The following is a 25,877-nucleotide window of genomic DNA, read 5'->3' as shown; positions in this document are numbered from 1 at the left end:
TCAGACAAAGCCAAAAAAGGGCATGGACCCAGTTTTTGTTCCATTGCAGCTAATTTAACTAGAATCAAACATCACTGGCAAACAAAATTTCTTGTTGGTTTTGTTTGTTTCCTCGTTTAAAAAAACATTTATTTGTAGTTTTCCTCAGCATATGGAATAGGTCTGGGTCTGCAAATATCCTCAAAAAACCCACAATCCCCAATATGATCATCCCTTCATGTGTTCAAAGCACTCACTGTGGCCTAAGTGCTACAAACTACTCCATCACCCCTGGGCCTGCACAGAATCCCATTTGGAGTTATTGACAGGGGTCCAACTTATCGCCGCAACTGCAGGAGTGGAGCCCCTGTTATAATCGTAAGAAGTCAGACTATTTTATTCCATAGTCTCTTGTAGCAGAAATAAAGGGTCACTTCAGGCACATTTAAATTGTCCCTTACACCAGTTTTCTCCTCTGAAAGCTACCGTGGTATTAAGGACAGAGTCAGAATCCCAGCTTCATGTTTCCCAAAAGTGAACATATTGGTTGGCTGATGTGTATAGTTTAGTAACCAAAGGCTGAAGTCTCATTGCTTAATTGCTTTTGACAAGGACACAATACAAACACTCTGCCAGGTAAAGGTGAGGTGTACTATATTAGGCCACTGTCCTGCAATGGAACCTGCTAGCATAGACCCCTCAGCCCATGTATCATCCCACTAAAGTCACTGGGACACCACAGGGGCTCAGGGAATATGCTCTAGCTACTGCTCTTGATTCAGGATTGCAGCCCCAGTTAATACAAATTGAGGCTGGAGCAAAACGTAACTAAAACAGGGGATATATATTTGTAAATGTCTGCAACTGTTCATCCTCTAGAGATTGAAAGAGCAAAGGGTGTTTGTATTAATATAACTCTGTTCTCTTGCTGTGTGGGAAAGGTCATGCACACAACAAATCAGAAGTTTCTGGACCTTTTAAATGATTTGATTGACGTGACAACACGTAATCTGACAAGGATGGAGCGCACAAAATATGAGACTTTAATCACTATTCATGTACATCAAAAGGATATCTTTGATGATTTGGTGAGGATTTTTTTTAAGAGCTCTCTAATTGAAAAACATTTCAAAATATTTGTTCACTGCTGTTAGTACTGTCATGCAGTTGCATGCTATCTGGGTTTGTCTTTTCTAACTGCATCTTAAAAGATTTACATTACAAGTATCTTATTTGTTTGCAGTATTGAATTATTTGTGGGTGACAACATAAACATATTCACTAAGAAAAATGTAGATTCCGATCCCGCAAGTAGTTGCATACGGGCAGACTATTGATGGCTGCCTATTGATCTCACTGTGGCTTTCTCCAGGGGCAGCAGTCCAGCCACATGAAACAAATTGCAGGACTGGGGACTTAAAAACATAGTGTGAATTTTTGGCCCACTGAAGTGATAGTTTTGCCATTGACTTCCGGGGGGCCAGGGCTTCACAACACACAACTTTAGAGTCCAGTCCTGCAAATAGAGCCACACACACAGATCTTTACTCCCGTGTGGAATTCCATTGAAGTCAACAGGACTCCACACAGGTGGAAGGGTGCATGCATGTGGATCAGTTTGCAGAGTCAGACTCATAAACTGTGGGTTTTCCTTTTTAAAATTATTACTGTTTTTCAGCATACAAGAACTGTCTTTGCTAAGGGGAAAGCACTGCTGACCTTACCCCGTGATTCAAAATTTAAGACTTTACATCATTGGAGTTTTTCAAAAATATGTTCCCTTTTAGCTTTAGATTGAGCTTTGTGATTTCCAGCCCCTGTCTCCACTTCCTGATTTGAGGCAAGGGCTGCTGGAAGATTAAAGAAGCTGGGTTTCATGTATTTTGAGAAGAGGAGTAAACAATAACTTACACAGATTTACTTTTAAAATTTTAAGTGCATCAAACTCTTCCCTATGGTAGAAAGCATGAGACAATGATTAAGAAATTGGAAGCAAAAAAAAAAAAAAAAAGGTTGAAGGAAACATCCTGCATACTAAGAGCAGTAATTCAGGGGGATATGTATTGTTTAAATTATTTATATACTGCGCAGAGAGAAAATACCAAATGAGTTTCTAAATAAGGAAAGAAAAGTATAAAGAACTAACACTGATAGCTAGAAGTCAAAGTGCCAAGTTCTGTATGATGTCTGAGGCTTTTTCCTGTCCCCATCATTTTTCATTAATTTTTATGAGTATTTTTGAATGTGTATTTCATATCAGTTAATTCAATGTCAAGTATTATTGACGTCTGCTGTATATTAACCCTTCGGAAATTGGTTAATCCTATTGTGTTTTTTCTGACCTGTTGATGGAAATGGAAAGCAGACACTTTAAGATATGTCACTTTCTCTGCTCATATTTTTTATTACAGTATATCACGTCTACACTAATGGTTTTGTGCTTTTGTTACAGGTCCGTATGAATATTAAATCTCCATCTGACTTTGAATGGCAAAAACAATCCAGGTTTTACTTTATTGAAGATGTGGACAAATGCATCATCCAAATCACTGATGTGGAGTTCAGCTACTGCAATGAATACTTAGGCTGTACAGACAGACTCGTTATAACTCCTTTAACTGACAGGTAATCACACTAGGAGTATAGTATCCACTTTGGAGGCAAAATCCTACTCCCAACAACATAAAGGAAAAGCAGGATTTGTCCCTTGATATACACCAATTACTGTTAACACCAATGGGAGTTACCAAGCTGTACTGAAAGGAAGAAATTCCCTTTCCTTTCCCACCCCCAGATTTATATAACAGTTACTACACTTAGTCATTATACGTTGGGCAGATAACAGTGAAGAAAAATTAATGCTGTTTTCCAATCTGTCTCCAGATGTTATATCACATTGGCTCAGGCTTTGGGAATGAGTATGGGTGGTGCTCCAGCAGGACCCGCAGGTACTGGGAAAACAGAGACAACTAAAGACATGGGCAAATGTCTGGGAAAATACGTTGTTGTCTTTAATTGTTCAGACCAGATGGACTACAGAGGCCTAGGTCGTATTTATAAAGGTAAGACACTGTTCTGTTTATTCATTTTAGCCGTTAAAAGAAAAATGCGTTTCTGTGTGGAGTGTTTTTGTGAGTGAGACTGAAACAATAGAATGATCTATGGTTAGTGAGCTTTGTCTACAGCCAGCAGAAGGATGAAGAAGCGCAGAAGCAGCCTGCTTAAGATTAGCTTGATGGAAAAATAAGTAATTGGGGATACAAATAAGAGAGCCGTACTATTCTCCTCACTGCCCTTCTCCACTGCCTGGAGAGCTCTATGCTTTAAACAGTTCCTTCCACAGACTTTGAATTGGATCTCAGTGGCAACTGGTGGATGCACTGAAAGTCACCTAATCTGCACTCTGGTCTATGAACCTGATTCTCATTGCAGTCACTCTGCTGTAAATCAGGGTAATTCCACTGCAGTCAATGTAGGGACACTGCCGTAATAAGTAAGAGTAGAATCAGGCCATGTGCCTCTACATTTAGCATTGTTTCAGTGCTTGTTGAGCCATAGAGATTTATCATGCACTCAGGTGGTGTTCTCCAAGAACCCTAACCTTCCCCATCCCACTCCCCTACACTGCACACCCCAGTGCTGATAGACTGGCAGGAACAATCTCATTTGGGTCTCTTGCAAGGCAGTACAGAACAGTAATGCTAGACTGCCCTGTCAGAGAGACTCCTGTAAATAAGAACATTTGCCAGTTCATGAGTGAGTTTTCACACATGTGCTATGGTGTATTTGTTTCTCCATTTTCTATTTGATGACATTACTGTACACAGCTGATGTCGGAAATAATTAATTTCTGAAGGGACTGTGTTCTATCTTCCATCCTCTTCCATCCTTTTCTGTTATTTTCCTTTTAAGCACCAGTTGTGCCTTGTCCTCTCTCCCTCTTGTTCTTTTATATTTCTTTCCCCACTATTCCCATTTTCTCTGTTTTCCTTAACGAATCCTCTCTGCCTGCCATTATCTCTACTGTCTAGGTGTTGATATCTGATTGTTCTTCTTTCCTTCTGTTTCCAAACTGCTTCCCCTTTCTTTCCTTCATCTTTCCTGAATACTTCCTGTTTTGCTCCTCTCCTCCTTTTGCATCCCCATCCTCTCTGCTGTACTTCTCTGCACCTCCACAGCTTCAAGTATGACTCCATTGGGCTTTTCAACCTTTACTGAATTTTCCCACATACTTTTCATTCTCACCCTCATTTCCACCTGCTATTGCATTGAAGTCCCCTTGGATGATTGTGTAAATGGAAAATGGCCTCTGTGTAGTCTTGTTTTTTATTTGTTTCTTTCAGTTTTTTATTCTACATGAAATGATGTCTGCTTCTACAGCTGATTCAAGTACTGTCATCATATGCTGCGTGAATGTACCTGAATATTTCCAAGTAATTAATATGGCTCTAATGTCCTACAGGGCTGGAAGTTCACTTGCTGTGCCTGTCTGTCACAGAGTTTGTTCCTTATGGCTCCTCTTGGCGATTAGCTCTCAACTGGTCTGATGCCCCCCTGCTTCAGTTGTTCACCCCGTGGTCTCTCTCTCTCTATGCCTATCCCAACTCCTCCCCCAGCTGGGCTTCATCAGCTTTGGACCTTCTCAGTTTTTACTCTCCTCCACGGTTAATTGGCCCTTTTTCCTACTCAGGTCTTGTGTGGGGTAGACCCCCATCACATACCCTCCAAGGTAACCCTGTAACCCTCAGGAATACGGCTGCCTTCTCCCCTGGAGTTGCTGGAGCTGGGCCCACCGGTCATCTCATTCCTGCTTCAGCTTGTCCACCATGAGAAGCAATCTACCCTTCTCCTCCATTGTGTTCTGATACTTATCCCTCTGAAATTCTAAGTCTTGCAAAGCAATTCTCAATGCTTGCTCTGCAGCTACTAACTTCTCTTGTAGCTTTTGCCCTTGTTCCGCAGATTCTTCCACCACCCTTTTGATCAGGGTTTGAGATCCCGCTGTATTCTGATTACCCTCTGTATTGGTCCCAGTATCATTTAACTTTGTCTTTTGGGGACTCTTTCTTCCCTCCAATTTCTCTTCACCTTCCGTCCTCACAAGTCCCCCGCCTTCTCTACAACCACTGTGCACATACAATGGGCCTCTGGCTCCTCCTTCTGTTCCTTTACTGACTCTATGCCCTTTTCTTGACTACTTTCTTTCTTCTTGAGCAGACAGTGCCTCCTCACATGTCCCCATTCCCCGAAGGAAAAACAGGTCCCTTTTTTCCCTACTCCCTCAGCAGCTGGGACTTTCTGAGGCTTTCCTACATCCCTCACTTCATGACTAGCTTTCTTGCCCTTATATGTAGGGGCATTCCCTTTCCAGGCGTCCCTTCTGCCCCCAGGCATAACACTCTCTCGGCCTGGTCACCAGCCTCCTGGCCCTGGAACTCCATTTCTACTCCCAGCCTCTTCCGCCCCTGCTCGCTTTGGGGGAGGGTCTTAAAAAAATATTGTTGCTGTTGCACTGGTTTCATTAAATACCCTTCCTGCCCTGCTGGTTCTGCAGGGCCTGTGCAAGCAGTGCCGGGATCCCCGTTGGATGCTTTTCTTCCTTGGTTAAATGGGAGTGAAAACGCTGGTGCCCAGTTCAGAAGGGTACACTGGCCTTCTCCAAAAAAGGCCCCCAGGCCCTGTGGCCCTATTGTCTCTTTTTTTCTAAACTCGCTACTATGGCCTCTCATCCTCCCCTTGTACCAGGGGCAACCGTCATACATGTATTTGCCACCAAATTGTCATGGCATTTACTACTTGCTGCCTCTTGTTGGCTCATCTCGGGGATTAGCTCTAGACCAGCTCTCTTTCAGTTGCTCGCCCCCTGGTTGGTCTCTCTTTTCATGCCTATCCTAGCTCCTCTCCTGGCTGGGCCTCATCCGCTATTAGGCCTTATCAGTCCTGACTCTCTTCCAGGCCTGTCATGGGGTCAGTTGGCCCCTTTTTCCTACTCAGGCCTTGTGTGGGGTAGATAACCCCTCACACTGTCCTTTTCTGCACAAGTGAAATTATTTTGCAAGGGCCAGATTTCATTGGGAGTTGTGGAATGCTCAGCTCCTCTGAAAGTCAGGCCTCCCAATTCTTAGGCACTCTCAACTTTTCCAGCAGGTGGCAATACAAAACAAATTATTATTTCCTCCCAAAGGGGAAAAAAATCTGACCAGAACTGAATTTCACCATTATAAAGGCAAAGTAAGTTTAAGATAATTTCATACACAGCTCACAGTATGCATAAAATGTCAATATTATATCCAGCAACATACACTTATGTTAAAGAATTGCATGTTTTATTTTTTTTCCTGTTCTTTCCCCAAGGTGATCATTGTTGCAAAAATAGTTTTTAGAGTGGAACCTGATAACTTGCAATAAAAGTATGTCACTTAAAGCAGAAAACATGTAGGGCCAAATCCGTCCCCAATGTTAACTCTGTCTGGATCTTTGAAAACTCATCAAATTCTCTGTCTACATAGAGGAAAAATACTTCAGAAAGGGATCCAATTCTGTACCACTGAAGAAAATGGAAGTTTTTGAACTGCTTTTAAAGGGGTAGGATTGGATTTTTAGTGCCTGTTCATGTGCTCACAAAAGCCAAGGAAGAAAAAAGAATTCCGCTAAATAAAGGTATGAGGTGGATTCATCACTATGCTCCTCCAGTTTATACCAGTATACCACCATTACAATTAATGGAATTTCACTGACATAAAACTAGTGTAGCACTGTGGGGAATCACCTCCATCATATCTTTAAAAAAGCTATCACATTAGAAAAGAGTTAGCTGTTCACATGGGCAAGTTAAACAAGATGCAAGGAAAATACTGGATCATCTCCCTTCCCTAGATCCACACGTGATGAGGACCCTCTGTGGAAAGATCTCCCTCTCTACCCAGAAGGAGGCTCAGCCACTCTTTGACATGGTTTTCTTCCACCGCAATCCTGGCATACACATGGACCCTAAGGAGGCCTGGCAGTGTAAACTTGTGGGGAGAAAATTGGGTGGGCCAGGTGGGTTTGCACATCATCCAGTGTGTCCAGGTTTGTGGAGAAACCTGGAAAAGGTAATAGAGCCCCAAATTGTAATAACTTTTCTACAGTCTCCCTCTGGAGTCCTAGGAGCCACTGCAGCCAGAGTGACAAGGAGCAGCCTGCTGGGGCCCAGAGTTGTTGTAGAAGCGTTGGGCTTCTATGTAGATCTGCCAGGTTTGGGAATGGACCTGTGGCCTTTTATGCAGAGGTCAATCCCTCCTTTCCATGGGATGTTGTGATGAAATCCTCATAAAGATTTCTTCCCACACAGTCCCCTGCTACAGTTTTTAAAACCAGAGGGATGCTCTCACTCAAAGAATGCAATTTACACACAGTCTATATTAGCATATTGTGTGTGTATGTAAATGCATATGCACAAAAAACTGGGTATTTTCAGTTTCTTGGAATTTTGTGGGGAAACAGCTTCTGCGGAATCTATAAAATCAGCCCTTGATTTATTTCACCTGTGCGGCAAACATTGGCATGAAAAATCTGAGAACCCTGAACATACTATATAGTTCAACATCACAGAGTCACTAATGCCTCTTGTAGGACATATGCTTTGTTGATAAAGGTCTGCTGGTTAGGGTGGGGAGGAGCAGGGAGTAGGTTTCCTGATCAAGACTCTGAGTTTTAGTTCTGTTATTTCTCTTTAAAAGCTCCAGTGGTGAAGTTAAAATAGGTTCTTAATTAATAAAGTGAAATGTGGCCTGCCAAAGCCAGTGTTATCATATCTCATCATAGATTTGGCTAGTATATATGTGTGAGACATATGTTTTCTACGCCTCATGTAATCTGGGACAAGTTAGACCTAAATTCTGCAGAAGGGCCATGGTTTCCTCAACACTTCGGTGGAAAATGATGAAAAACACTTGATGAAAAATTCTGTAGCAGCTTTGTTTAAATTAAAAAGGAAGAGTTTAAATTAAGTACGAAAAGGAAAAATATACCCAGTATAAAACCCCCTGTGCATTTTATTTTGATATTAAATTCCATTTCCACTGTCTCAACATTTAATGCTTTCAGTATACTGCATGTTTCTGTATGGACTGTGCGTAACTGCGTTAGATATTCTCAGGGCTAAAGCTGGAAGTTTTGGCAGCTGGGTTGGGATATTTTGGGTTTTGGATATTTGAGGTTTTCAGAGGCAGCTTGGCATTGTGGGATAAACATATTAACTGGATGTTTCTGCTAAATGTATTAGCAGTGAAGTAGTTAACAGAGTTGACATTTGGGCCCTGATTCAGGAAAGTACTTAAGCATGCTCTTAAATCTCACCCTCGCCCACTTTTAAGCAAAGCACTTAAGCACATACTTAAAATTGAGCACATGCTTAGGCACCCTTCCTGAATAGAAATAGAAACCTGAGTCAGGTTTTGAATTGTACATTTTAGATTTCATTGTTAGCCACCCGTGGAGATGAATAGGACTGCACACAACTCTCTGATATTGTTGCACACTGTCTGCAGGAAGACAGCCCTACATTGATTGAGAGGTGGTTTATGTTTGTAAAGATTTTTTCATAACAATAAGGGCTAACAAAATTTATAAACGAAAGCTTAGAATCTGTAGGACAATTCTGTGGCAAGGGCTGGATAATATGGCATTCATAAGGTACCCTAGGAGGGAAAAATACAGAATATGAATATGCAGAATCGTGGCATATATAGGGCCCTGTCTGTTTTCTTCTTATAGTGGGTGCATGTTAGAGACATTTTTTAAATAGAGCATTCCATACAAAGAATATAAAATAGTACTATATTAAAAAATTGCTGTAAATAGTCTTTCAGGCAGAATAGCCACATTTTCTATTTCTTCCTCCCTGGGTACCATGACAGTCTGAACCTCTGGCCTCTCTGTACCTCATCCTTTCCCTCTACGCTCTGTGCAAAAGGATGCCACCAATGTCATTTCCCTCTCACCTCTTTCCCCGCATCTTAAATCTTTGTCCTGGCTCCTTCTCTTTTTGTGTGTGTTCAGTCTGAGTTATTTGTCCTTGTCTTTAAAGCACTCCACTGCTCCATTCCAGCTTACAGCTCTAGTCTTCTCTCTTCCCATCTCATTCCAGGTCACTCCCTCTACTGCACAATGATCCTTGTTTCTTTATCCACTCCCAGTGTAATACCTTCGTCCATGCCCCACTCTATACTTGGAATGGCCTCCCAATCAGTTGTTACCAGGAGTTAGCTATCTTCAGCTCCAAACTACTGTTTGGGTTAAATCCGGATGTCCATGGAGATCCTTCCTGCTGGAGAACGGGGGATATTCTGCTGCACAAGAGCAGGCGGGGTTTAGTGAGTCTGCACAGAGGCTGTGCCACAGGGGCCACCTGCTAAGGTTCCCTCTATCCAAGTGCATCAAGGTTTGGAGACGGGGCAGCAGTGGGCTGTGAGAGGAGAGGCAGTGGTGCAAGTACGGTGGTACAGTCTGGTACGCCGTAACAGTAAGGTATTTATAGCTAGTATGGTGTACCGGAGAGACAGAGGAGGAGCTCACCCCCAACCCTGCCCCCTGCCCTTCCATGGAGCTGCGTCTCTTCCGTCTGTATAGCAGCCCCGCTGGAGGCCGGGGCTCGGGGGTGTGAGGCTGGGGGCAGTACAGCCACCGGAGGAACTGCTGCCGTTCCCAGCGGGGAAAGGAGCAGAACACCAGCAGCAGCTCTGGCGTGGCTGTACTGCCCTCAGCCCAGCCCTGCCCCCCCCCAGCCCTTCCATGCAGCTGCATCTCCTGAGTCCTCCTGCCTGAGGTCTGCGCAGCAGAAGTCCCTGACGCAGCAGAAGGAGGACAGAGCTCCCCCCTCCCCACCGCAGGTAACCTGGGATGGATGTGGATCATAGGGAGGGGATGGGGAGAGCGTGGGGCCCAAGGCTGGGAGTGGGGCAGGAGGGGGGTCACCTGGGGAGGTCATGTGCCACCCCCTTTGTGTCCCTCCCATGAGTGCTGTATACCATCAAGAAATGATTTCTGCTTGCACCACTGAGGAGAGGAGAGAATGGATCAACTCCTGCACACATTGATTGGCTGTTGCCTCTCTTGGGGTGGGAGTGAAATAGCAGAAGGGGCTACTGCAGCACCTTCACTGCCACGCCACAACTTGGGAGAGAATTTCTTCCCTCATCCATAACTGTAAAATCCCCTGCTACAAGCCTGGTGACTTGGACTTGATGCAGAAATGGAGGGATTTGAACCTCTTAAAAGTACACCTGTACCAAGAGGTTTATAACATCTGGCCACAATTCCACTCCATGACCTGTTAAGTGCGTTTGTTGTAATGGTGTGTGACTTCAGATTGTTAGTTCTTCAGGAGGAGAACTCTGTTTTCCATTCAGTTCTTGCTGTGTGCATTGCTTACTATAAAAAGCTGAGTACAGCTGTGGTGCTATCAGGAGTGCAATGATATCTGGATGTGGTCCCAAGCTCTACTTCAGGTGAATCCCCTCAAACAATCCTGTTCTTGGCCCCGTACACTCTTGGCTCTCCGTGCACTGCAAAGGGTGTTGGGCCTTTTTTTCTGCCCATAGGTGCTATATATAAATATAATATTTACAGCTTTGATAATGGTAGCTATAAAGGCATGGGATTCCCTGCAAAGGTGTTCATACATCTATTTGATTGAGGAGTGTTTCCTTGGGTGGTTCTAATGGGTAAGCTGATTTATTTTGAGTTTTTCCTCCTTATGTTTTATCACATTCTCTTAGTTTTTTCTATGCTACATTATAAATCCAAAATATACTGTACTTTATGTATGGCCTGATATACTGTGTCTAACAAAATTCTTGTGGTTTCCCCCCTCATTTTCTCATAGGTTTAGCCCAGTCGGGTGCATGGGGTTGCTTTGATGAATTTAATCGCATTGAACTTCCTGTTCTGTCAGTAGCTGCTCAGCAGATCTATATTGTGCTTCAGTGTAAGAAAAATAAGAAGCCCCAGTTCATCTTTACTGATGGTGACGTTGTTGACATGGACAGAGAATTTGGCATATTTCTGACTATGGTATGTCTGTGTGAATCATAGCATCAGAGGACAGAATCCTGTTTCCTTTACCCACAAAATAGTCTTATGGGACTATTTGTATGTAGTCAATGGGACTATTTGTATGAGTAAAGCAATCAGGATTTGACTGATAGTGTGCAGGCTCATAAATAATATTGACGTCCTCTGTTGCTCTTGTCTCTAATAGGAACATAGGACTTGCTGTACTGAATACAAGTCATATTTCCATCATAAACCACATGTTTCAGGGTGTTTTTTTTAATTGGATATAGAAAACTTGTCAGGCTGAGATGAAATTCAAGTACTAAATATTTTTAGAAACCGGAATGAACAAAAGGACACGCAGTCGGCTCTTTCAGGACCCATTATAGTCTGTCTCATCAAGCTCTTCATCAGAATTTAGAATTTTTGGTGTCAGTCCTCCAGAATTTAGGGGTGGCCCAAATCTGCCTAAGATCCAGTTTAATTTACCACTGGAGGATTCCTCCTGGGCAGGGCAGCAGTGCATAACTTCTGCTGTCAGCATAATGGGTACAGGAACAGGGGAGCATAAAGCTGTGCTGAGTGTTCCTCAATCATAATTGAAGATCAAGGCATTTATCTTTATTTTAAAATTGTTTACTTTTAAAAATACTAATAATATTACTGTGGTTTGCCAAAGCAACACATTTACTAGATATTCCTGTGGTCTCAGAATAGTGGGTGTGGTATTACATATTGCATGAGCTGCAGTATTTTAGATTAAATTGGATCATGGTATGTGAGTGCTGTGTGCTCTGTTTGTCATATTCCAGCACTCACTCCTGTGTTTATTTTAAGTAATATCCAGAAAAAAATACTCTCAGTGTGAGCAGAGGGTTTAAGTGATAATTTATTATTTTGCACTCTGTGTCTTTCAGAATCCTGGTTATGCAGGGCGACAGGAACTTCCAGAAAATCTAAAGATTCAGTTCCGTACAGTAGCTATGATGGTGCCTGACCGTGGTATCATTATGAGAGTCAAGCTGGCAAGTGCAGGTTTCCGAGACAATCAAATCCTTAGTCGAAAATTTTACACACTCTACAAACTTTGTGAAGAACAGTTATCTAAACAGGTGAAATAAACATTTGTTTAGGAGTAAACCACTGCTGTAAGCGAATTTATAGCACTTTCTGTGTGTATTACTAACTATTCTGAAGTTGGGTAAGCCTGTTTTTTTGGTTAAGTTCACAGTTGAGAATGTACTAGCAACTGGATCTTAAATAATCATGTTATTCTAATTTTCAGAGTACTTTACCCACTAACAGAAGCTTGTTGATTTGGGGTTTTTTGTGGGTTTTTTTTGTTTTGTTTTTTAATTAAAAACTCAAGCTTTAAGGGATTAAATATCAGGGACAGTTTGCAGATATGTTGGTAGAAGCCAAATTTTTCACCCATTGCTCTTAAAAACTTTTTTCTTCTTTCTGATTTTGGTTATTTGCTACAGGAGCGTGTCTGTGTATATATATATATATATATATATATAGTCAAAAATGGGTATTGAATTTTATGAATTATAATCAATTTTACAATGTCCAGAAATCATATTCCTGTGTTTGGCACATCTTGCTGGGTGTTACCAGAAACATACCATTTTATCTAGTGAGAGTTATTTAAATGCAGACAAAGGTACAGGTTTTTGGTGAGAATCTATACAGAAATAGCTGAATTCTGAGTTTTCTGCCCTGGATGCCCACTAAGGGCTCTCAAAGGGGAGTTATCCAGAGAGAGGAGATGTGAACATTGAGGCAAAACACAAACTAGGGCTATGTCTACATTACGGACCTTACAGCAGCACAGCTGTACCGCTGTAGCTGCACCACTGTAAGGACTCCCGTGTAACCAGTGGGAGAGAGCTCTCCTGCCGGCATAATTAAACCACCTCCAACGAGTGGTGGTAGCTATGTCGGCGGGAGAGTGTCTCCCACTGACACAGCGCTGTCCACACCGGTGCTTTTGTTGGTGAAACTTCTGTCGGTCGGTGGGGGGGTGGGGTGGGTGTCATAGCCCTGACTGACAAAAGTTTTGCCGACAAAAGTGCTAGTGTAGCCAAAGCCTAGGTGTCCTGCAGTTTGGGACCCATTGAAGAGTCATATTAGGCCAGCTTCACCACTGCATTACTCCACTTCTACCCCATGGTATCTCCATTGACTTCAATGGAGTTATCTTGGCATACAATTTGAGCAATCCGGGGTGAATCACACCCATTATTTCAGAGAAAAGAAAAGTACAGGTTGGGATGTTTTTCTCTCTCCATGTATTAATTCTTCCACCCACACCTCCACCCCCAGACTCTGTGAAGTGCCTTGCCTCGTTATTTTTGACAACATTAGTTTGATTTTTGTTTCAGGTTAATTTTGGTCATATAGCAGCTCTCTGCTGCAGATTGATTTTCTGACAGGTCACGTCAGCTGCTAGCTTTCCTGTAATATTGCCAGAGAGTCTGCCTTGTCTGTGAACTTCCCATACAGTCCCATATATTGATCCAGCATAATTGGTAACTATTTAAATATTGCTTATGATCCTGCTTCATTGGTCCAGCCATCTGTCCACTTTTCGCTTTATAGCAGGCTCCTTGAGGTAACCAGACTGTGTTTTCTGTAGAGACATCTTCCAGCACCTCGGGAGAAAGAGCTTCACTGTGTCAGAGGGTGTTGTGGAGTGAGATGACTTGTCGCAGAGAAACCCTGTGCTGGGTGCAGATTTGTCATGAAGTTTAGGAATATTGTGTGTACGCACCATATCCTGGGTCATGCTCAAATAAATTGGTTAGTCTCTAAGGTGCCACAAGTACTCCTTTTCTTTTTGCGAATACAGACTAACACGGCTGTTACTCTGAAACCAGTTATCTGCAGAGATATTGTATTGGACATGGTCTGGCCTGTTTCCCCAGGGTCAGTCTCAGTGGGATATTGTATTGGATTTTCTCCTTGTCTGAATAGTTTGTCTGTGTTGTTGCGGTTAGTTTCTGTTTTGGACATGGTTCTCTCCACTGTATTGGGAGGTACACTCACAGACACTAGAACTGGGAGGGATAGCTCGGTGGTTTGAGCATTGGCCTGTTAAACCCAGGGTTGTGAGTTCAATCCTTGAGGGGGCCATTTGGGATCTGGGGCAAAAAATTGGGGATTAGTCCTGCTTTGAGCAGGGGGTTGGACTAGATGACCTCCTGAGGTTAGTGGTTGTTCACTACCTGTGTGTCCTGTCTGTGGTACTTGGGGTGTCTCAGTTCCTCACACTCCAAGGGGGTCCCTGTGGGACAGTGCACTGTGTGTGTATGCATGGTATACTGATTACTCCTTGCTAGGCCTTCTGTACCTACTATTAGCAGAGGGAACTGTTGGCCATTGGAGAGGTTTGCTCCAAGCTGTCACTTCCTTCTGGTGCTTGGAAGTGCTACCATCTGCTGGCTCATTACAGTATGCCAGCTTGTCCTGCCTGGGCATGACCATCTCCTCCTGTACCAACATGCTTGCTACAGATAAGGTGATGGATTAACTTGAGGGACCTGCTGGAGTTCCTATGTACTGCTTCTTTTAGGTAGGGGAATAACAACTTATCTGGATGACCATAGCCAGTTTTTATCTACTCTCTACCCATCTTCCAGTTTACCTGTAGTAAACCTAGCAGAGGTGTGCACTGGAAGAACACTGGATAGTGTGATGTGGAGGGGATTTACTCAACTGTCTAAATAGTTTGCTCACCAGAGCTTCTGTGCATCTGTGGTATTCAGACTGGCAAGCTCCTGAATATCCCAGTGTGGGACTAGGGCCATGCTGTGACTGTGTATGAATATGTGAATAGATAGTTAAATCCAAAGCTGACAGAGAAGAGTTGCAAAAGGATCTCACTTGACCAAGTGACAAAATGGCAGATGAAATTCAATGTTGATAAGTGCGAAGTAATGCACGTTGGAAAACATAATCCCAACTATACATTTAAAATGATGGGGTCTAAATTAGCTGTTAACACTCAAGAAACAGATCTTGGAGTCATCATGGATAGTTCTTCGAAAACATCCACTCAAAGTGCAGCCTCAGTCAAAAAGGTAACGGAATGTATGGAAAGGAAAGGAAAACATAATAATAATGCCACTATATAAATGCATAGTGCACCCACGCCTTGAATAATGCATGCAGTTCTGGTCACTACCTCAAAAAAGGTATATTAGAATTGGAAAAAGTGCAGAGAAGGGCAACAAAAGTTATTAGGCATATGGAACAGCTTCCATACAAGGAGAGATTAAAAAGACTGGGACTGTTCAGCTTAGAAAAGAGACTATTAAGGGAGGATCTGACAGAGGTCTATAAAATCATGAACAGTGTGGAGGAGAGAGTGAATTGGAAAGGTTATATTACCCCTTCACATAACACAAGAACAAGGGGGTTGAGTAGGTAGCATAACATAAGGAAGTACTTCTTCAGACAATGCACAGTCATCGTGTGGAACTCGTTGCTATGGGGTGTTGTGAAGGCCAAAAGTACAACTGACTTCAGAAAAGAATTAGATAAGTTCATGGAGCACAGGTCCATCAATGGCTATTAGCCAAGATAGTCAGGGATGTAACCCCATGCTCCTAGTGTCCATAAACTTCCAACTTCCAGAAGCTGGGACTGGACAATGGGGAATGGATCACGCAAAATTGCCATGTTCTGTTCCTGTGAAGCATTTGGCTCTGGCCACTGTCAGAAGACAGAATACTGGGCTAGATGGACCCAATATGTCCATTCTTATGTTCTTGTAAGAACGGACAAATGACATTATATTAATAATCTGGCAACACAAGCAGAGGATGCAGCTGCTTGTGGTGAACAAGGAACCATCTACAAAATGACGCGGCTTATCAATGGTAAACAGCAGACACCAACAAACACTCTCATCAGGGACAAACAAAGCCACCAACTGACAACAGAAAAAGAACAAGAAGTGCGCTGGACAGAGCATTTCAAAGAATTGCAGAACAGGGAGCCACCTAAAGAGGAAGCAAACATCCAGGAGGCAGAAGAAGATCTTGATATCAACACTGACACCCCAACTAAGGAAGAGATCATTCAAGCCGTCAAATCCTTAAAAAATGGGAAAGCTCCTGGTAAGGATAACTGGAATGCAGAACTGTTCAAGGTAAATCCTGAGTTAGCAGCATCTATCCTGGCCACTCTATTTACATCAGTCTGGGAAAGGGAGAAAGTGCCAAATGAGTGGACCAATGAGGTTATAGTGAAGATACCAAAGAAAGGAACTCTCAGGGATTGTAATAACTGGCTTTGTATCACACGTTTATCTGTGCCAAGCAAAGTATTGTGTAAGACCATAGTCCAGCATATATCAGAGGCAATTGATAGCTTTCTCGGAAAAGAGCAAGCCAGTTTTTGGAAAGGGCGTGGATGCACAGACCAGATCTTCACTCTACGAAACATAATAGAACAATGCTTAGAATGGCAACAGCAGCTCTACATAAACTTCATAGACTTTGAGATGGCTTTTGATAGCATTCACAGGACCAGCCTATGGCACATTCTGAGGGCATATGGAATCCCTCTCCATATCATCATCATCATCTAAAGTTTTTATTTCAACTTTACATGCAGTGTTGATCACAGTGAGCTCAGTTTTGAAGTCAAAACAGGAGTACATCAGGGGTGTGTCATGTCTGCAATCCTCTTCAACATTCCCATCGACTGGGTAATGCAGCGTACAACAGAAGACATGCCAAGAGGCATTAAATGAACACTCTTCTCATCCCTTGAAGACCTGGACATCACAGATGATCTCGCTGTCCTATCACATACCCAACACCATATACAAGAAAAAACAACTCAACTCAATGCATTCAGCCAGCAAATTGGACTGAAAATCAATCGCAATAAGACAGATATCATGACCCTTAATATTGCCTCACCATCACCAGTACAGATAGAAGATTATGTTCTCACCAATGTAGAAACGTTCACATACGTGGGCAGCACCATCAGCCAGGATGGTGGAACAAGCCAGGACATCCGGAACAAAATCAATAAAGCCAGGAACACCTCCAGGAGTTTAAATACAGTCTGGAAATCATCAAAATACAACACCAAAACCAAATTCAAGATGTATCAGAGCTGCATACTTTCAACATTACTTTACAGTACAGAATGCTGGGGAATGAGAAAGTATGACATGTCCAAACTATCTTGATTCCATACAACCTGCCACAGAAAAATCCTCTGTATCTTTTGGCCCAGAACAATCTCAAACCAAGATCTATTGACACAGTGCAGCCAAGAGGATCTGAGCACCATCATTGCCAGGAGGCGCTGGAGATGGATTGGCGATGTGCTTTGTTTGGAAACTGATTCCATCAGTTCCAGAGTAGCAATAAGATGGATACCTGAAGACAAGCGAAAACGAGGCTGCCTGAAAACAACATGGCGAAGAGCTGTGAGAGCTGAGCTGAAAAACCTGGGGCACAGCTGGGGAGCCACTGAAAGACTTGCCAGAAACAGAGAGGACTGAGGAGCTTTGTCACTGCCCTAAACGCCAGAGGCGTAATGGGAACATGATCATGACCCACCTAGTAATGGGAGCTTGATACCAACTGAAAAGGTGAGAGTTCCAGCTGTGCAATGGGACACATCACTTGCTTCTGGCCCTTGAAAGTCCCAACTTACTGAACTTCCAAGTACAGAAAAGCTATGTTAGGTGCCCCTAATGTTTCTCTCCCTGTAAGTTTTATATGTTTGGATTCATGATGCCAGATTTTCAATGAGAGTTAGGTACCTAAATTGCTTAGGGGCTTTTGAGAGTCCCAATAGACACCTATCTTCATCTTTGAGTGTCTAAATACCTATGAAAATATGATCTGGCCCTTGCTAACTAAGGCAGTTTGATTCTTTGAGGCAAGATGGGTCCTCCCCTTACTCCAGAGCAGAGACTTGTCTAGGAAGCCAGACAACAAAGAGAAATGGCCAACAAGCAGGCTGGACAAGTAACCAGATATCATTCATTTCTCTAGAACTATGAAAGGGTAAGTGCCACCACCTTCACAGTAAAGAAATTCAAAACAAAGCATAAAGAGAGAGACAAACCAGACTTGGATAAAGTAGGGCAACACTGTGCATAGGTGCACAGCCCACGAAGTTGTGCTGCATACAGAAAGGTTTGTTGCAAGTGTGGCGGTAAAATATCTGACATATGTGACAAAGTTCCTGCTCTAACTTGGTGGGTCTTGCACTTATTGGCGGATTTGCTCGCCTTGGAGCTTCACGGCAGCCCTCAGCTTGGCCGTTTTTCTGAACCCACAGTCCAGGTCGACTCCTCCTGTGTCTGACCAGGAGTTGGGAGGATTTGGGGGGAATCCAGACCCGCCCTCTAATCCGGGTTCCAGCCCAGGGCCCTGTGGAATGCAGCTGTCTAGAGTGTCTCCTGGAACAGCTGTGCGACAGCTACAACTCCCTGGGCTACTTCCCCATGGCCTCCTCCCAACACCTTCTTTATCCTCACCATAGGACCTTCCTCCTGGTGTTTGATAATGCTTGTACACCTCAGTCCTCCAACAGTCCGCATTCTCACTCTCAGCTCCTAGTGTCTCTTGCTTCCAGCTCCTCACATGCACACCACAAACTGAAGTGAGCTCCTTTTTAAAACCCAGATGCCCTGATTAGCCTGCCTTAATTGATTCTAGCAGCTTCTTGATTGGCTGCAGGTGTTCTAATCAGCTTGTCTTAATTGTCTCCAGAAGGTTCCTGATTGTTCGGGAACCTTCCCTATTACCTTACCCAGGGAAAAGGGACCTACTTAATCTGGGGCTAATATATCTGCCTTCTATTACTCTCCTGTAGCCATCTGGCCTGACCCTGTCACACATAGTATGCAAAAGGGGCTGCTGAATGCCTAGAAAGGGGTAGGGAAAACTTCCTGTACCTGGGTAGTTTATTCTTATGGCTGGTGACCTAGGTCAAGGAAAAACCATGGAACAATTTGCCTAAAGCAACCCTCCTTTGGAGGGACCTATATAAAGCCAAGAGGAGTAGCTGACACTGAATACTAGATCCACCATTACAGCTTTACCCCTGTACTGAAAAGATACCTCACTTACAGCCTCTGAAGTGCTGAATGTAATCTGCTGAAATTATGGTCTAGGAATAACTGCGCCAATGACCAAGGAAAGCCTGACTGCCAGATACAAGATTGTATTTGAGGGCCTTTGGGAATTTGAAGGAGAGCATTACATCTGTACAGATCCCCAGGTGATACTGGTTAGAGTCCTGCAAATCTGCGGGTATCCGCTTCATATCCATGGACCATTTTTGCAGATATCAGCATGGATGCAGATACAAATTTTGTATCCATGCAGGGCTATGACGGTAAGAGCCGGGCGGGCAGCTGTGAGGAACTGCAGGATGGATCCTTCACCCATCCTGGGTGGAGGTCTGGGAGGCAGGGACACTAGACGGGGGGGCTCCCGGCTTTGAGACAGGGACCTAGGCCATAACCCAGACCAGACACACCCCTGCCTCCGACACCCCCACTCCGCACGAGGGGTGCATAGGCAGCTCCTGCCTCGCCTCGGAGGTGGCCGTTTGCACTTTGCTGCCCCTGCCAGGTCCGCAGCGCACCGGAGAGGGACTCGCCCCTGTCCCCCATGGGCTGATTGCCCGCTTGCTGAGCCAGCAGCACGATTTTAACTTGCAGGGAGCGGGGTGAAGGGATGTCTCAGTTTCTAATAACTTAAATCCTGAGTTTTTCTGTTTTTTTCCCCACTTTTAAAAAAGTCGCTTTGTTTATTTTGTGGGTCGGAGCTGGAGAGCCATGCTGGCAGCTGTGGGGACCTGGGTCCCTCCAGGGCAGGTGGAGGGACCCAGGCTCCCCACAACTGCCAGCATGACTCTCCCATGGCTCCGGCCGGAATGCGGGGGTCGCGGCTCAGAGCTGCAGCCCAGTCATGGTAGGAGCCGGGCGGGCAGCTCTGGGGAGCTGTGGTGGACCCTTCACCTGCCCTGGACGGGGGGCCCAAGCAGCGCTCGACAGCTTCACAGGTCACCCCTGCCCCTGACCAGGCCAGCAGACAATTTTTGTGGATCGCAGATCAGATGCGGATACATATTTTTGTATCTGCGCAGGGCTCTAATACTGGTTGTGCAAAGGTGCTGAAATAGATCCTTCACCATACTACACAGACTTAAGAATACCTTGCACCAGATGGAAAAAGCAGGAATCATAACCTGGGTTGAGAAAGCCACACACTTACATTAATAGCCTTGAGATCATAAAGAAAAAGAATGGCACTTTGCAGGTATGTTTGGACCTACAGGACCTGAATAAAGCTGTACACAGAAGAGACCACTTTTGGTATCTGCCATTTGGGATCAAGTCTGCAAGTGAGATCTTTCAGCAGAAAAATTCAAGGAGTTAAAATTACAGTAGATGACATGATCATAGCTGCAGAAATGGCAAAGTCACATGTCCTAATCCTGCATCAGATGATGGAATGTGTCAAGAATGCTAAATTCAGTAAAGCGCAGACCAAAGTTCTATCTTTTCAGGATTTTTCAGAAGAGTATTATACAAAATTAAACCTCAGAGCTGTGCATGCAAACCCTGGAATATAGATGTTAATGACAGCTGCCAGTCAGCCTCAGAGAGAGAGAGAGAGAGAACAATACAATTAATTAGAGAACAAATATTTAATACATCCACAAAAATTTACAAAAAATATTTGGAATACATTTGAATAACTTCTTAAAAAACTATTATGTAGTAAATTTGTTGGTGTTCTATATACATTCTTTCCCCAATTTGCACTGTAATATATCTAAAAGGTTTCAACAGAACATACTTTTATAGTTTAATTTTTATACCTCACAACAGACATACAGACACATTCCCTCTCATCTTCTAATAGATAATTGCTCAATCTCTATAGTACAGCCTTGAAATGTATGCCTGTGTCCCCTGTAATCTCCAAAGCCTGAAGAGAGTGGCAGCCTCAAAGCTCCTCTACAAACTCTTCAGAACCTCTTTGGCAAACAACAGATCCTTACAGCCATCAGCAATTACAGTTCTTGAGCCAATAGCCCACAGTCTTACCAGTTTCCAGCAGGAGAGGGAATCTATAGCCTATATCCAAACTAGTACAGGCACTCTGCACTTATCCATCTCATCCTCCTCAGAAGAAGGCCAGCTTTCTGAGTCAGATAACATAAACCTAGAACAAGATACTCCAGAGAGATTTTTCTCTCCTGATTTCTTTGATTGCATATCAGTCTCGAAGAATAATTGCTAACCTTGCTCTGGACCCAACAAAGGAACCAGAGGGGACTCAGATAACAGGGAAACACCAACCATATACATCTAAAATAGAGTCCCTTCATCCCTCATTCGAATAAGTGACCAGAGCTGAACAGGAGGCTCCAGACAGACTGAAAAGGCATAGCAAACAGATCAGACCAAAGCAGAACACATCAGTCCTGCTCTGCTTACTGCTACTAAGTACAATAGTATGATGCATAAGGATCTCACCCCGGCCAGGATTACACATGAGACAACTTCAGACCCTGCTTCTGTTACCAGTGGGATAATTCCCTGGCCATGCCGAATAACATTCAGATTCACTGAGATGGTGGATAGAGGTACACATTGAGAATTCCTCTCTTCTCTCCACACTGTGTAATAACCATAATAGATGCCAAGCTGTCAAGTGTTGGAAGTGGGCTCCACATATTAACAGCTCCAGGGGAATGATCACCCCCAAACAAACTCAGGAGGATAAATTTCCTTGACATAAAGACAACCACACTATCCATTACTGGTTCAGTCAAAAATGCGGGAGAATGTTCTTATCCAATCAGACAACACAATAATTGTATCCACACAGCTGACGGAGAAGAACAAATCATGCATCAATGACGATAGTAGGCAGAACAATGCCTAATTTCAATAAAGGCAACATGCATCAAAGAAACTAGCAACTAAAAGGCAGACTGTCTCAGCAGAATAATGGTGGACCCAGCAGAGATTGAATGACGTATTCACAAACTTTGCCTCTTGCAAAATCCACACGAGAACCTGTTGACCATGAGTAAAAATACAAAATCCCCCAGGCACTTCATAAGATGCAGACCCAAACTCCATTGAAACAGAAGCTCTGACTCACAGATAGCCAAAGGCAGCTTTACTACCACATCCTTTAACAGAAAAAACATACAAAAATAATTTTTAAAAATTAAGGCATAATATTCAATAATTATGGTAACCCCAAAACCCTTGAAGACTGTGGAACTCGAACATGGCATCTCTATTGGGGACCCATCCAAACAATCAGCCCCCACTACAGGACTTATCAGCCAAGGTTCATCAGTGCGCTTCCCCACCAACCCAGGACGATTCAAACCAAGGCACTAGACACTGAAAGGAAAAGCCTTTCCCTCAAAGGCAATAGAAACCATGATCACCTCTAGAAGACCATCTACTTAAGAAGCGTGTGTGAAGGTGTGGAGAAAATTATTCTTATCCCTTTACACCTGAGTGGTTAGCCAAAATTTGAGGTTTTGCAGGTTGTTTCCTTTAGGAACCTGTAGAACTTCTTGCCAGAAGATGTTGTGAAGGCCAAGACCATAACAGGGTTCAAAAAAGAACTAGATAAATTCATGGAGGATAGGTCCATCAATGGCTATTAGCTACAATGGGCAGGAATGGTGTCCCTAGCCTCTGTTTGCCAGATGCTGGGAATGAGCAATAGGGGATGGATCACTTGATGATTACCTGTTCTGTTCATTCCCTCTGGGGCACCTGGCACTGGCCACTGTTGGAAGACAGGATACTGGACTAGATGGACCTTTGGTCTGACCCAGTAGGGCCATTCTTAGGAAGAGAAATTGATGATGAGGAGTGAGGTATTTCTTTGATGCAATCCTGTTGATTTAAAAGAATGTCCAAAGTCTTGTATCCCTCAGCAAAGCAGGAATCAGACATCAGGAGTCAGTTTCTTTGCTCACTGATTGATGCCACTCTCCATTTAGCACATTACCCAAAAGCTCTCTCTTCGTTTTTTCTCTATCTGTCCATGGGTTTCTGCTGCCTTCTCTTTGTTTCTGTGATGTTTCTCTCATGTGCACACAGATACACAACTGCAATCCATTCATTCCCCTGCCCTTACGTTATCACCAGAACCCCAGGAAACGACTTGGGGCTGCATGGCTGAACTCCTCCCAGCCTTGCATGTGGCTTGTGTTTTGGGTGGAGATTCCTATTGTTTCAGCCATCTTTTCGATAGAGGAGTTCAGTTTCTTTCTATGTTTATCCTGAATGAAGGGCAGAGTCAACAAGGTTTTGCCCAAACCTCAGCATAACATTATTTTTCTTGTGCACAGAGAAGGGCGAAGACACGGGGATATCTGCCATACTAAACTACCTTCTGGATGGACAGAACTTAGATCCAAAAGTACCCACTCTAGCCAAGCACAACACTGCTATCAGCAGCATCTTATATGCCTGTTTGCAGTCTTTCTTAGGAGACTATCAGCTCTGCCTATCATTGGATGAGTCTTTTGCCAGTGTGATCTCTTGTGTAACACTACAATCACTAGCAAAATAACCATTTGCTAGGCCTGACAGACCTGGGTCAAATACATATAAATCAGTTTGGTTTGTTGTACTGTTTCTATAACAAATGTGTTTCAGAGGTTATAGCTTGTTAAGTGAATCCACCCTATCCAGCTCCTGGGAATGCCATGTCATAGCCTGCTGGCCTGCTAGGAACAGGTATAAGTGATTCCACCCTAGTCTGCTTGTCTTCCAAGTCTAATGAGCTTGGGTTGCTTGGATTTGAAATCAGAGTTTTCCGTCTCCTGGGAAGACTTGCCTGAAGAGGCTAGGTGAGCTCTGTCTGCCCCGGTTTGAAATCAGTTTTTCTTTTCCTAGGTACCGTTGATTCCTGGCACCTTATTTTGTAATATTTGGCTCAGCCCTTGTAGATTTCCCCAAGATGGGCTACCCCCATCCACCACCCATGCAACCCACCTGCAAGCCATTGTATCCCAGCGTGAGGGATATCAAAGGGTGATAGGATGTAAAAAAAAATACACTGAGTCCTTGGACTTGCGATGCCCGACTTACATCGGATGCCACTTACGATGTTTTTTTAATTGACTTCCCATTTCACCCCTACGACACTTGTTTTATCCTTATGATGCTCGATTTGCATAAAGTTCACTTGAAATCACATCCTGGTTGCGTTATATTGGTATGGAGCTGGAAGGGGTCGCTTCTGATTGGGTTCGAGGCAGCAGGGTAGCTTGTTGCTGGGTAGGGTTGCCACTTGTTTTTGATTGGCTCCCGGCCCCAGGCTCAACCAATCACAAAGCTTGAACAGTGATTGGCTGAAGCTCAGCATGTGTGCCATTTTCTCTGGCTTTATGAGCCTTTGTTGTTGGGATTCTGAGCCGCATATGTGAGTTTATATGTTTATTTGAATGCTGTTTACAAAATACAGTGTACAGTAAATACATTCACAAAAAAAAAAGGAGTACTTGTGGCACCTTAGAGACTAACCTATTTATTTGAGCATAAGCTTTCGTGAGCTACAGCTCACTTCATCCGGATGCATCCGATGAAGTGAGCTGTAGCTCACGAAAGCTTATGCTCAAATAAATTGGTTAGTCTCTAAGGTGCCACAAGTACTCCTTTTCTTTTTGTGAATACAGACTAACACAGCTGTTACTCTGAAACCAGTAAATACATTGATGTTGCAACCTTAGTCATCTGTAATTAATTTAGTACAAAAATCTGGGTTATTGTGGTGAAAATAGGTTTCAGAGTAGCAGCTGTGTTAGTCTGTATCTGCAAAAAGAAAAGAAGTACTTGTGGCACCTGAGAGACTAACAAATTTATTTGAGCACAAGCTTTCATGAGCTACAGCTCACTTCATTGGATGCATGCAGTAGAAAATACAGTGGGGAGATTTTATATATACAGAGAACATGAAACAATGGGTGTTACCATACACACTGTAAGGAGAGTGATCAGGTAAGGTGGGCTATTACCAGCAGGAGAGAAAAGAAACCTTTTGTAGTGATAATCAAGGTGGGCCATTTCCAGCAGTTGACAAGAACGTGTGAGGAACGAGGGGTGAGGGGGAAATAAACATGGGGAAATAGTTTTACTTTGTGTAATGACACATCCACTCCCAGTCTTTATTCAAGCCTAACTTAATTGTGTCCAGTTTGCAAATTAATTCCCATTCAGCAGTCTCTCATTGGAGTCTGTTGTTGAAGCTTTTTTGTGGAAGAATTGCCACTTTTAGGTCTGGAATCAAGTGACCAAAGAGATTGAAGTGTTCTCCAGCTGGTTTTTGAATGTTATAATTCTTGACATCTGATTTGTGCCCATTTATTCTTTTATTTAGAGACTGTCCAGTTTGGCCAATGTACATGGCAGAGGGGCATTGTTGGCACATGATGACACATATCACATTGGTAGATGTGCAGGTGAACGAGCCTCTGATAATGTGGCTGATGTGATTAGGCCCTATGATGGTGTCCCCTGAATAGATATGTGGACACAGTTGGCAATGGGCTTTGTTGCAAGGATAGGTTCCTGGGTTAGTGTTTTTGTTGTGTGGTGTGTGGTTGCTGGTGAGTATTTGCTTCAGGTTGGGGGGCTGTCTGTAAGCAAGGACTGGCCTGTCTCCCAAGATCTGTGAGAGTGATGGGTTGTCCTTCAGGATAGGTTGTAGATCCTTGATGATGCACTGGAGAGGTTTTAGTTGGGGGCTGAAGGTGATGGCTAGTGGCATTCTGTTATTTTCTTTGTTGGGCCTGTCCTGTAGTAGGTGACTTCTGGGTAC

The 25,877-nt window shown here is 43.5% G+C and overlaps 1 protein-coding gene across 1 annotated transcript in view; it reads left to right on the top strand.

The window, feature by feature from the left end:
- Positions 1-25,877, top strand: part of LOC144260155 (dynein axonemal heavy chain 5-like) — a 259,923-nt gene that overhangs the window by 84,015 nt on the left and 150,031 nt on the right. The window contains exons 30-34 of the mRNA XM_077808714.1: positions 921-1,067; positions 2,432-2,604; positions 2,863-3,041; positions 10,847-11,034; positions 11,934-12,128. Coding sequence (XP_077664840.1) covers positions 921-1,067; positions 2,432-2,604; positions 2,863-3,041; positions 10,847-11,034; positions 11,934-12,128 — 882 coding nt within the window. The remainder of the gene's footprint in view (positions 1-920; positions 1,068-2,431; positions 2,605-2,862; positions 3,042-10,846; positions 11,035-11,933; positions 12,129-25,877) is intronic.

The sequence above is a fragment of the Eretmochelys imbricata genome, chromosome 2 (assembly GCF_965152235.1).
Source record: "Eretmochelys imbricata isolate rEreImb1 chromosome 2, rEreImb1.hap1, whole genome shotgun sequence".
Lineage (NCBI taxonomy): Eukaryota > Metazoa > Chordata > Testudines > Cheloniidae > Eretmochelys > Eretmochelys imbricata.
Note: the sequence above shows the minus strand (reverse complement) of the source record. Positions and strands in the feature narration are given on the sequence as shown.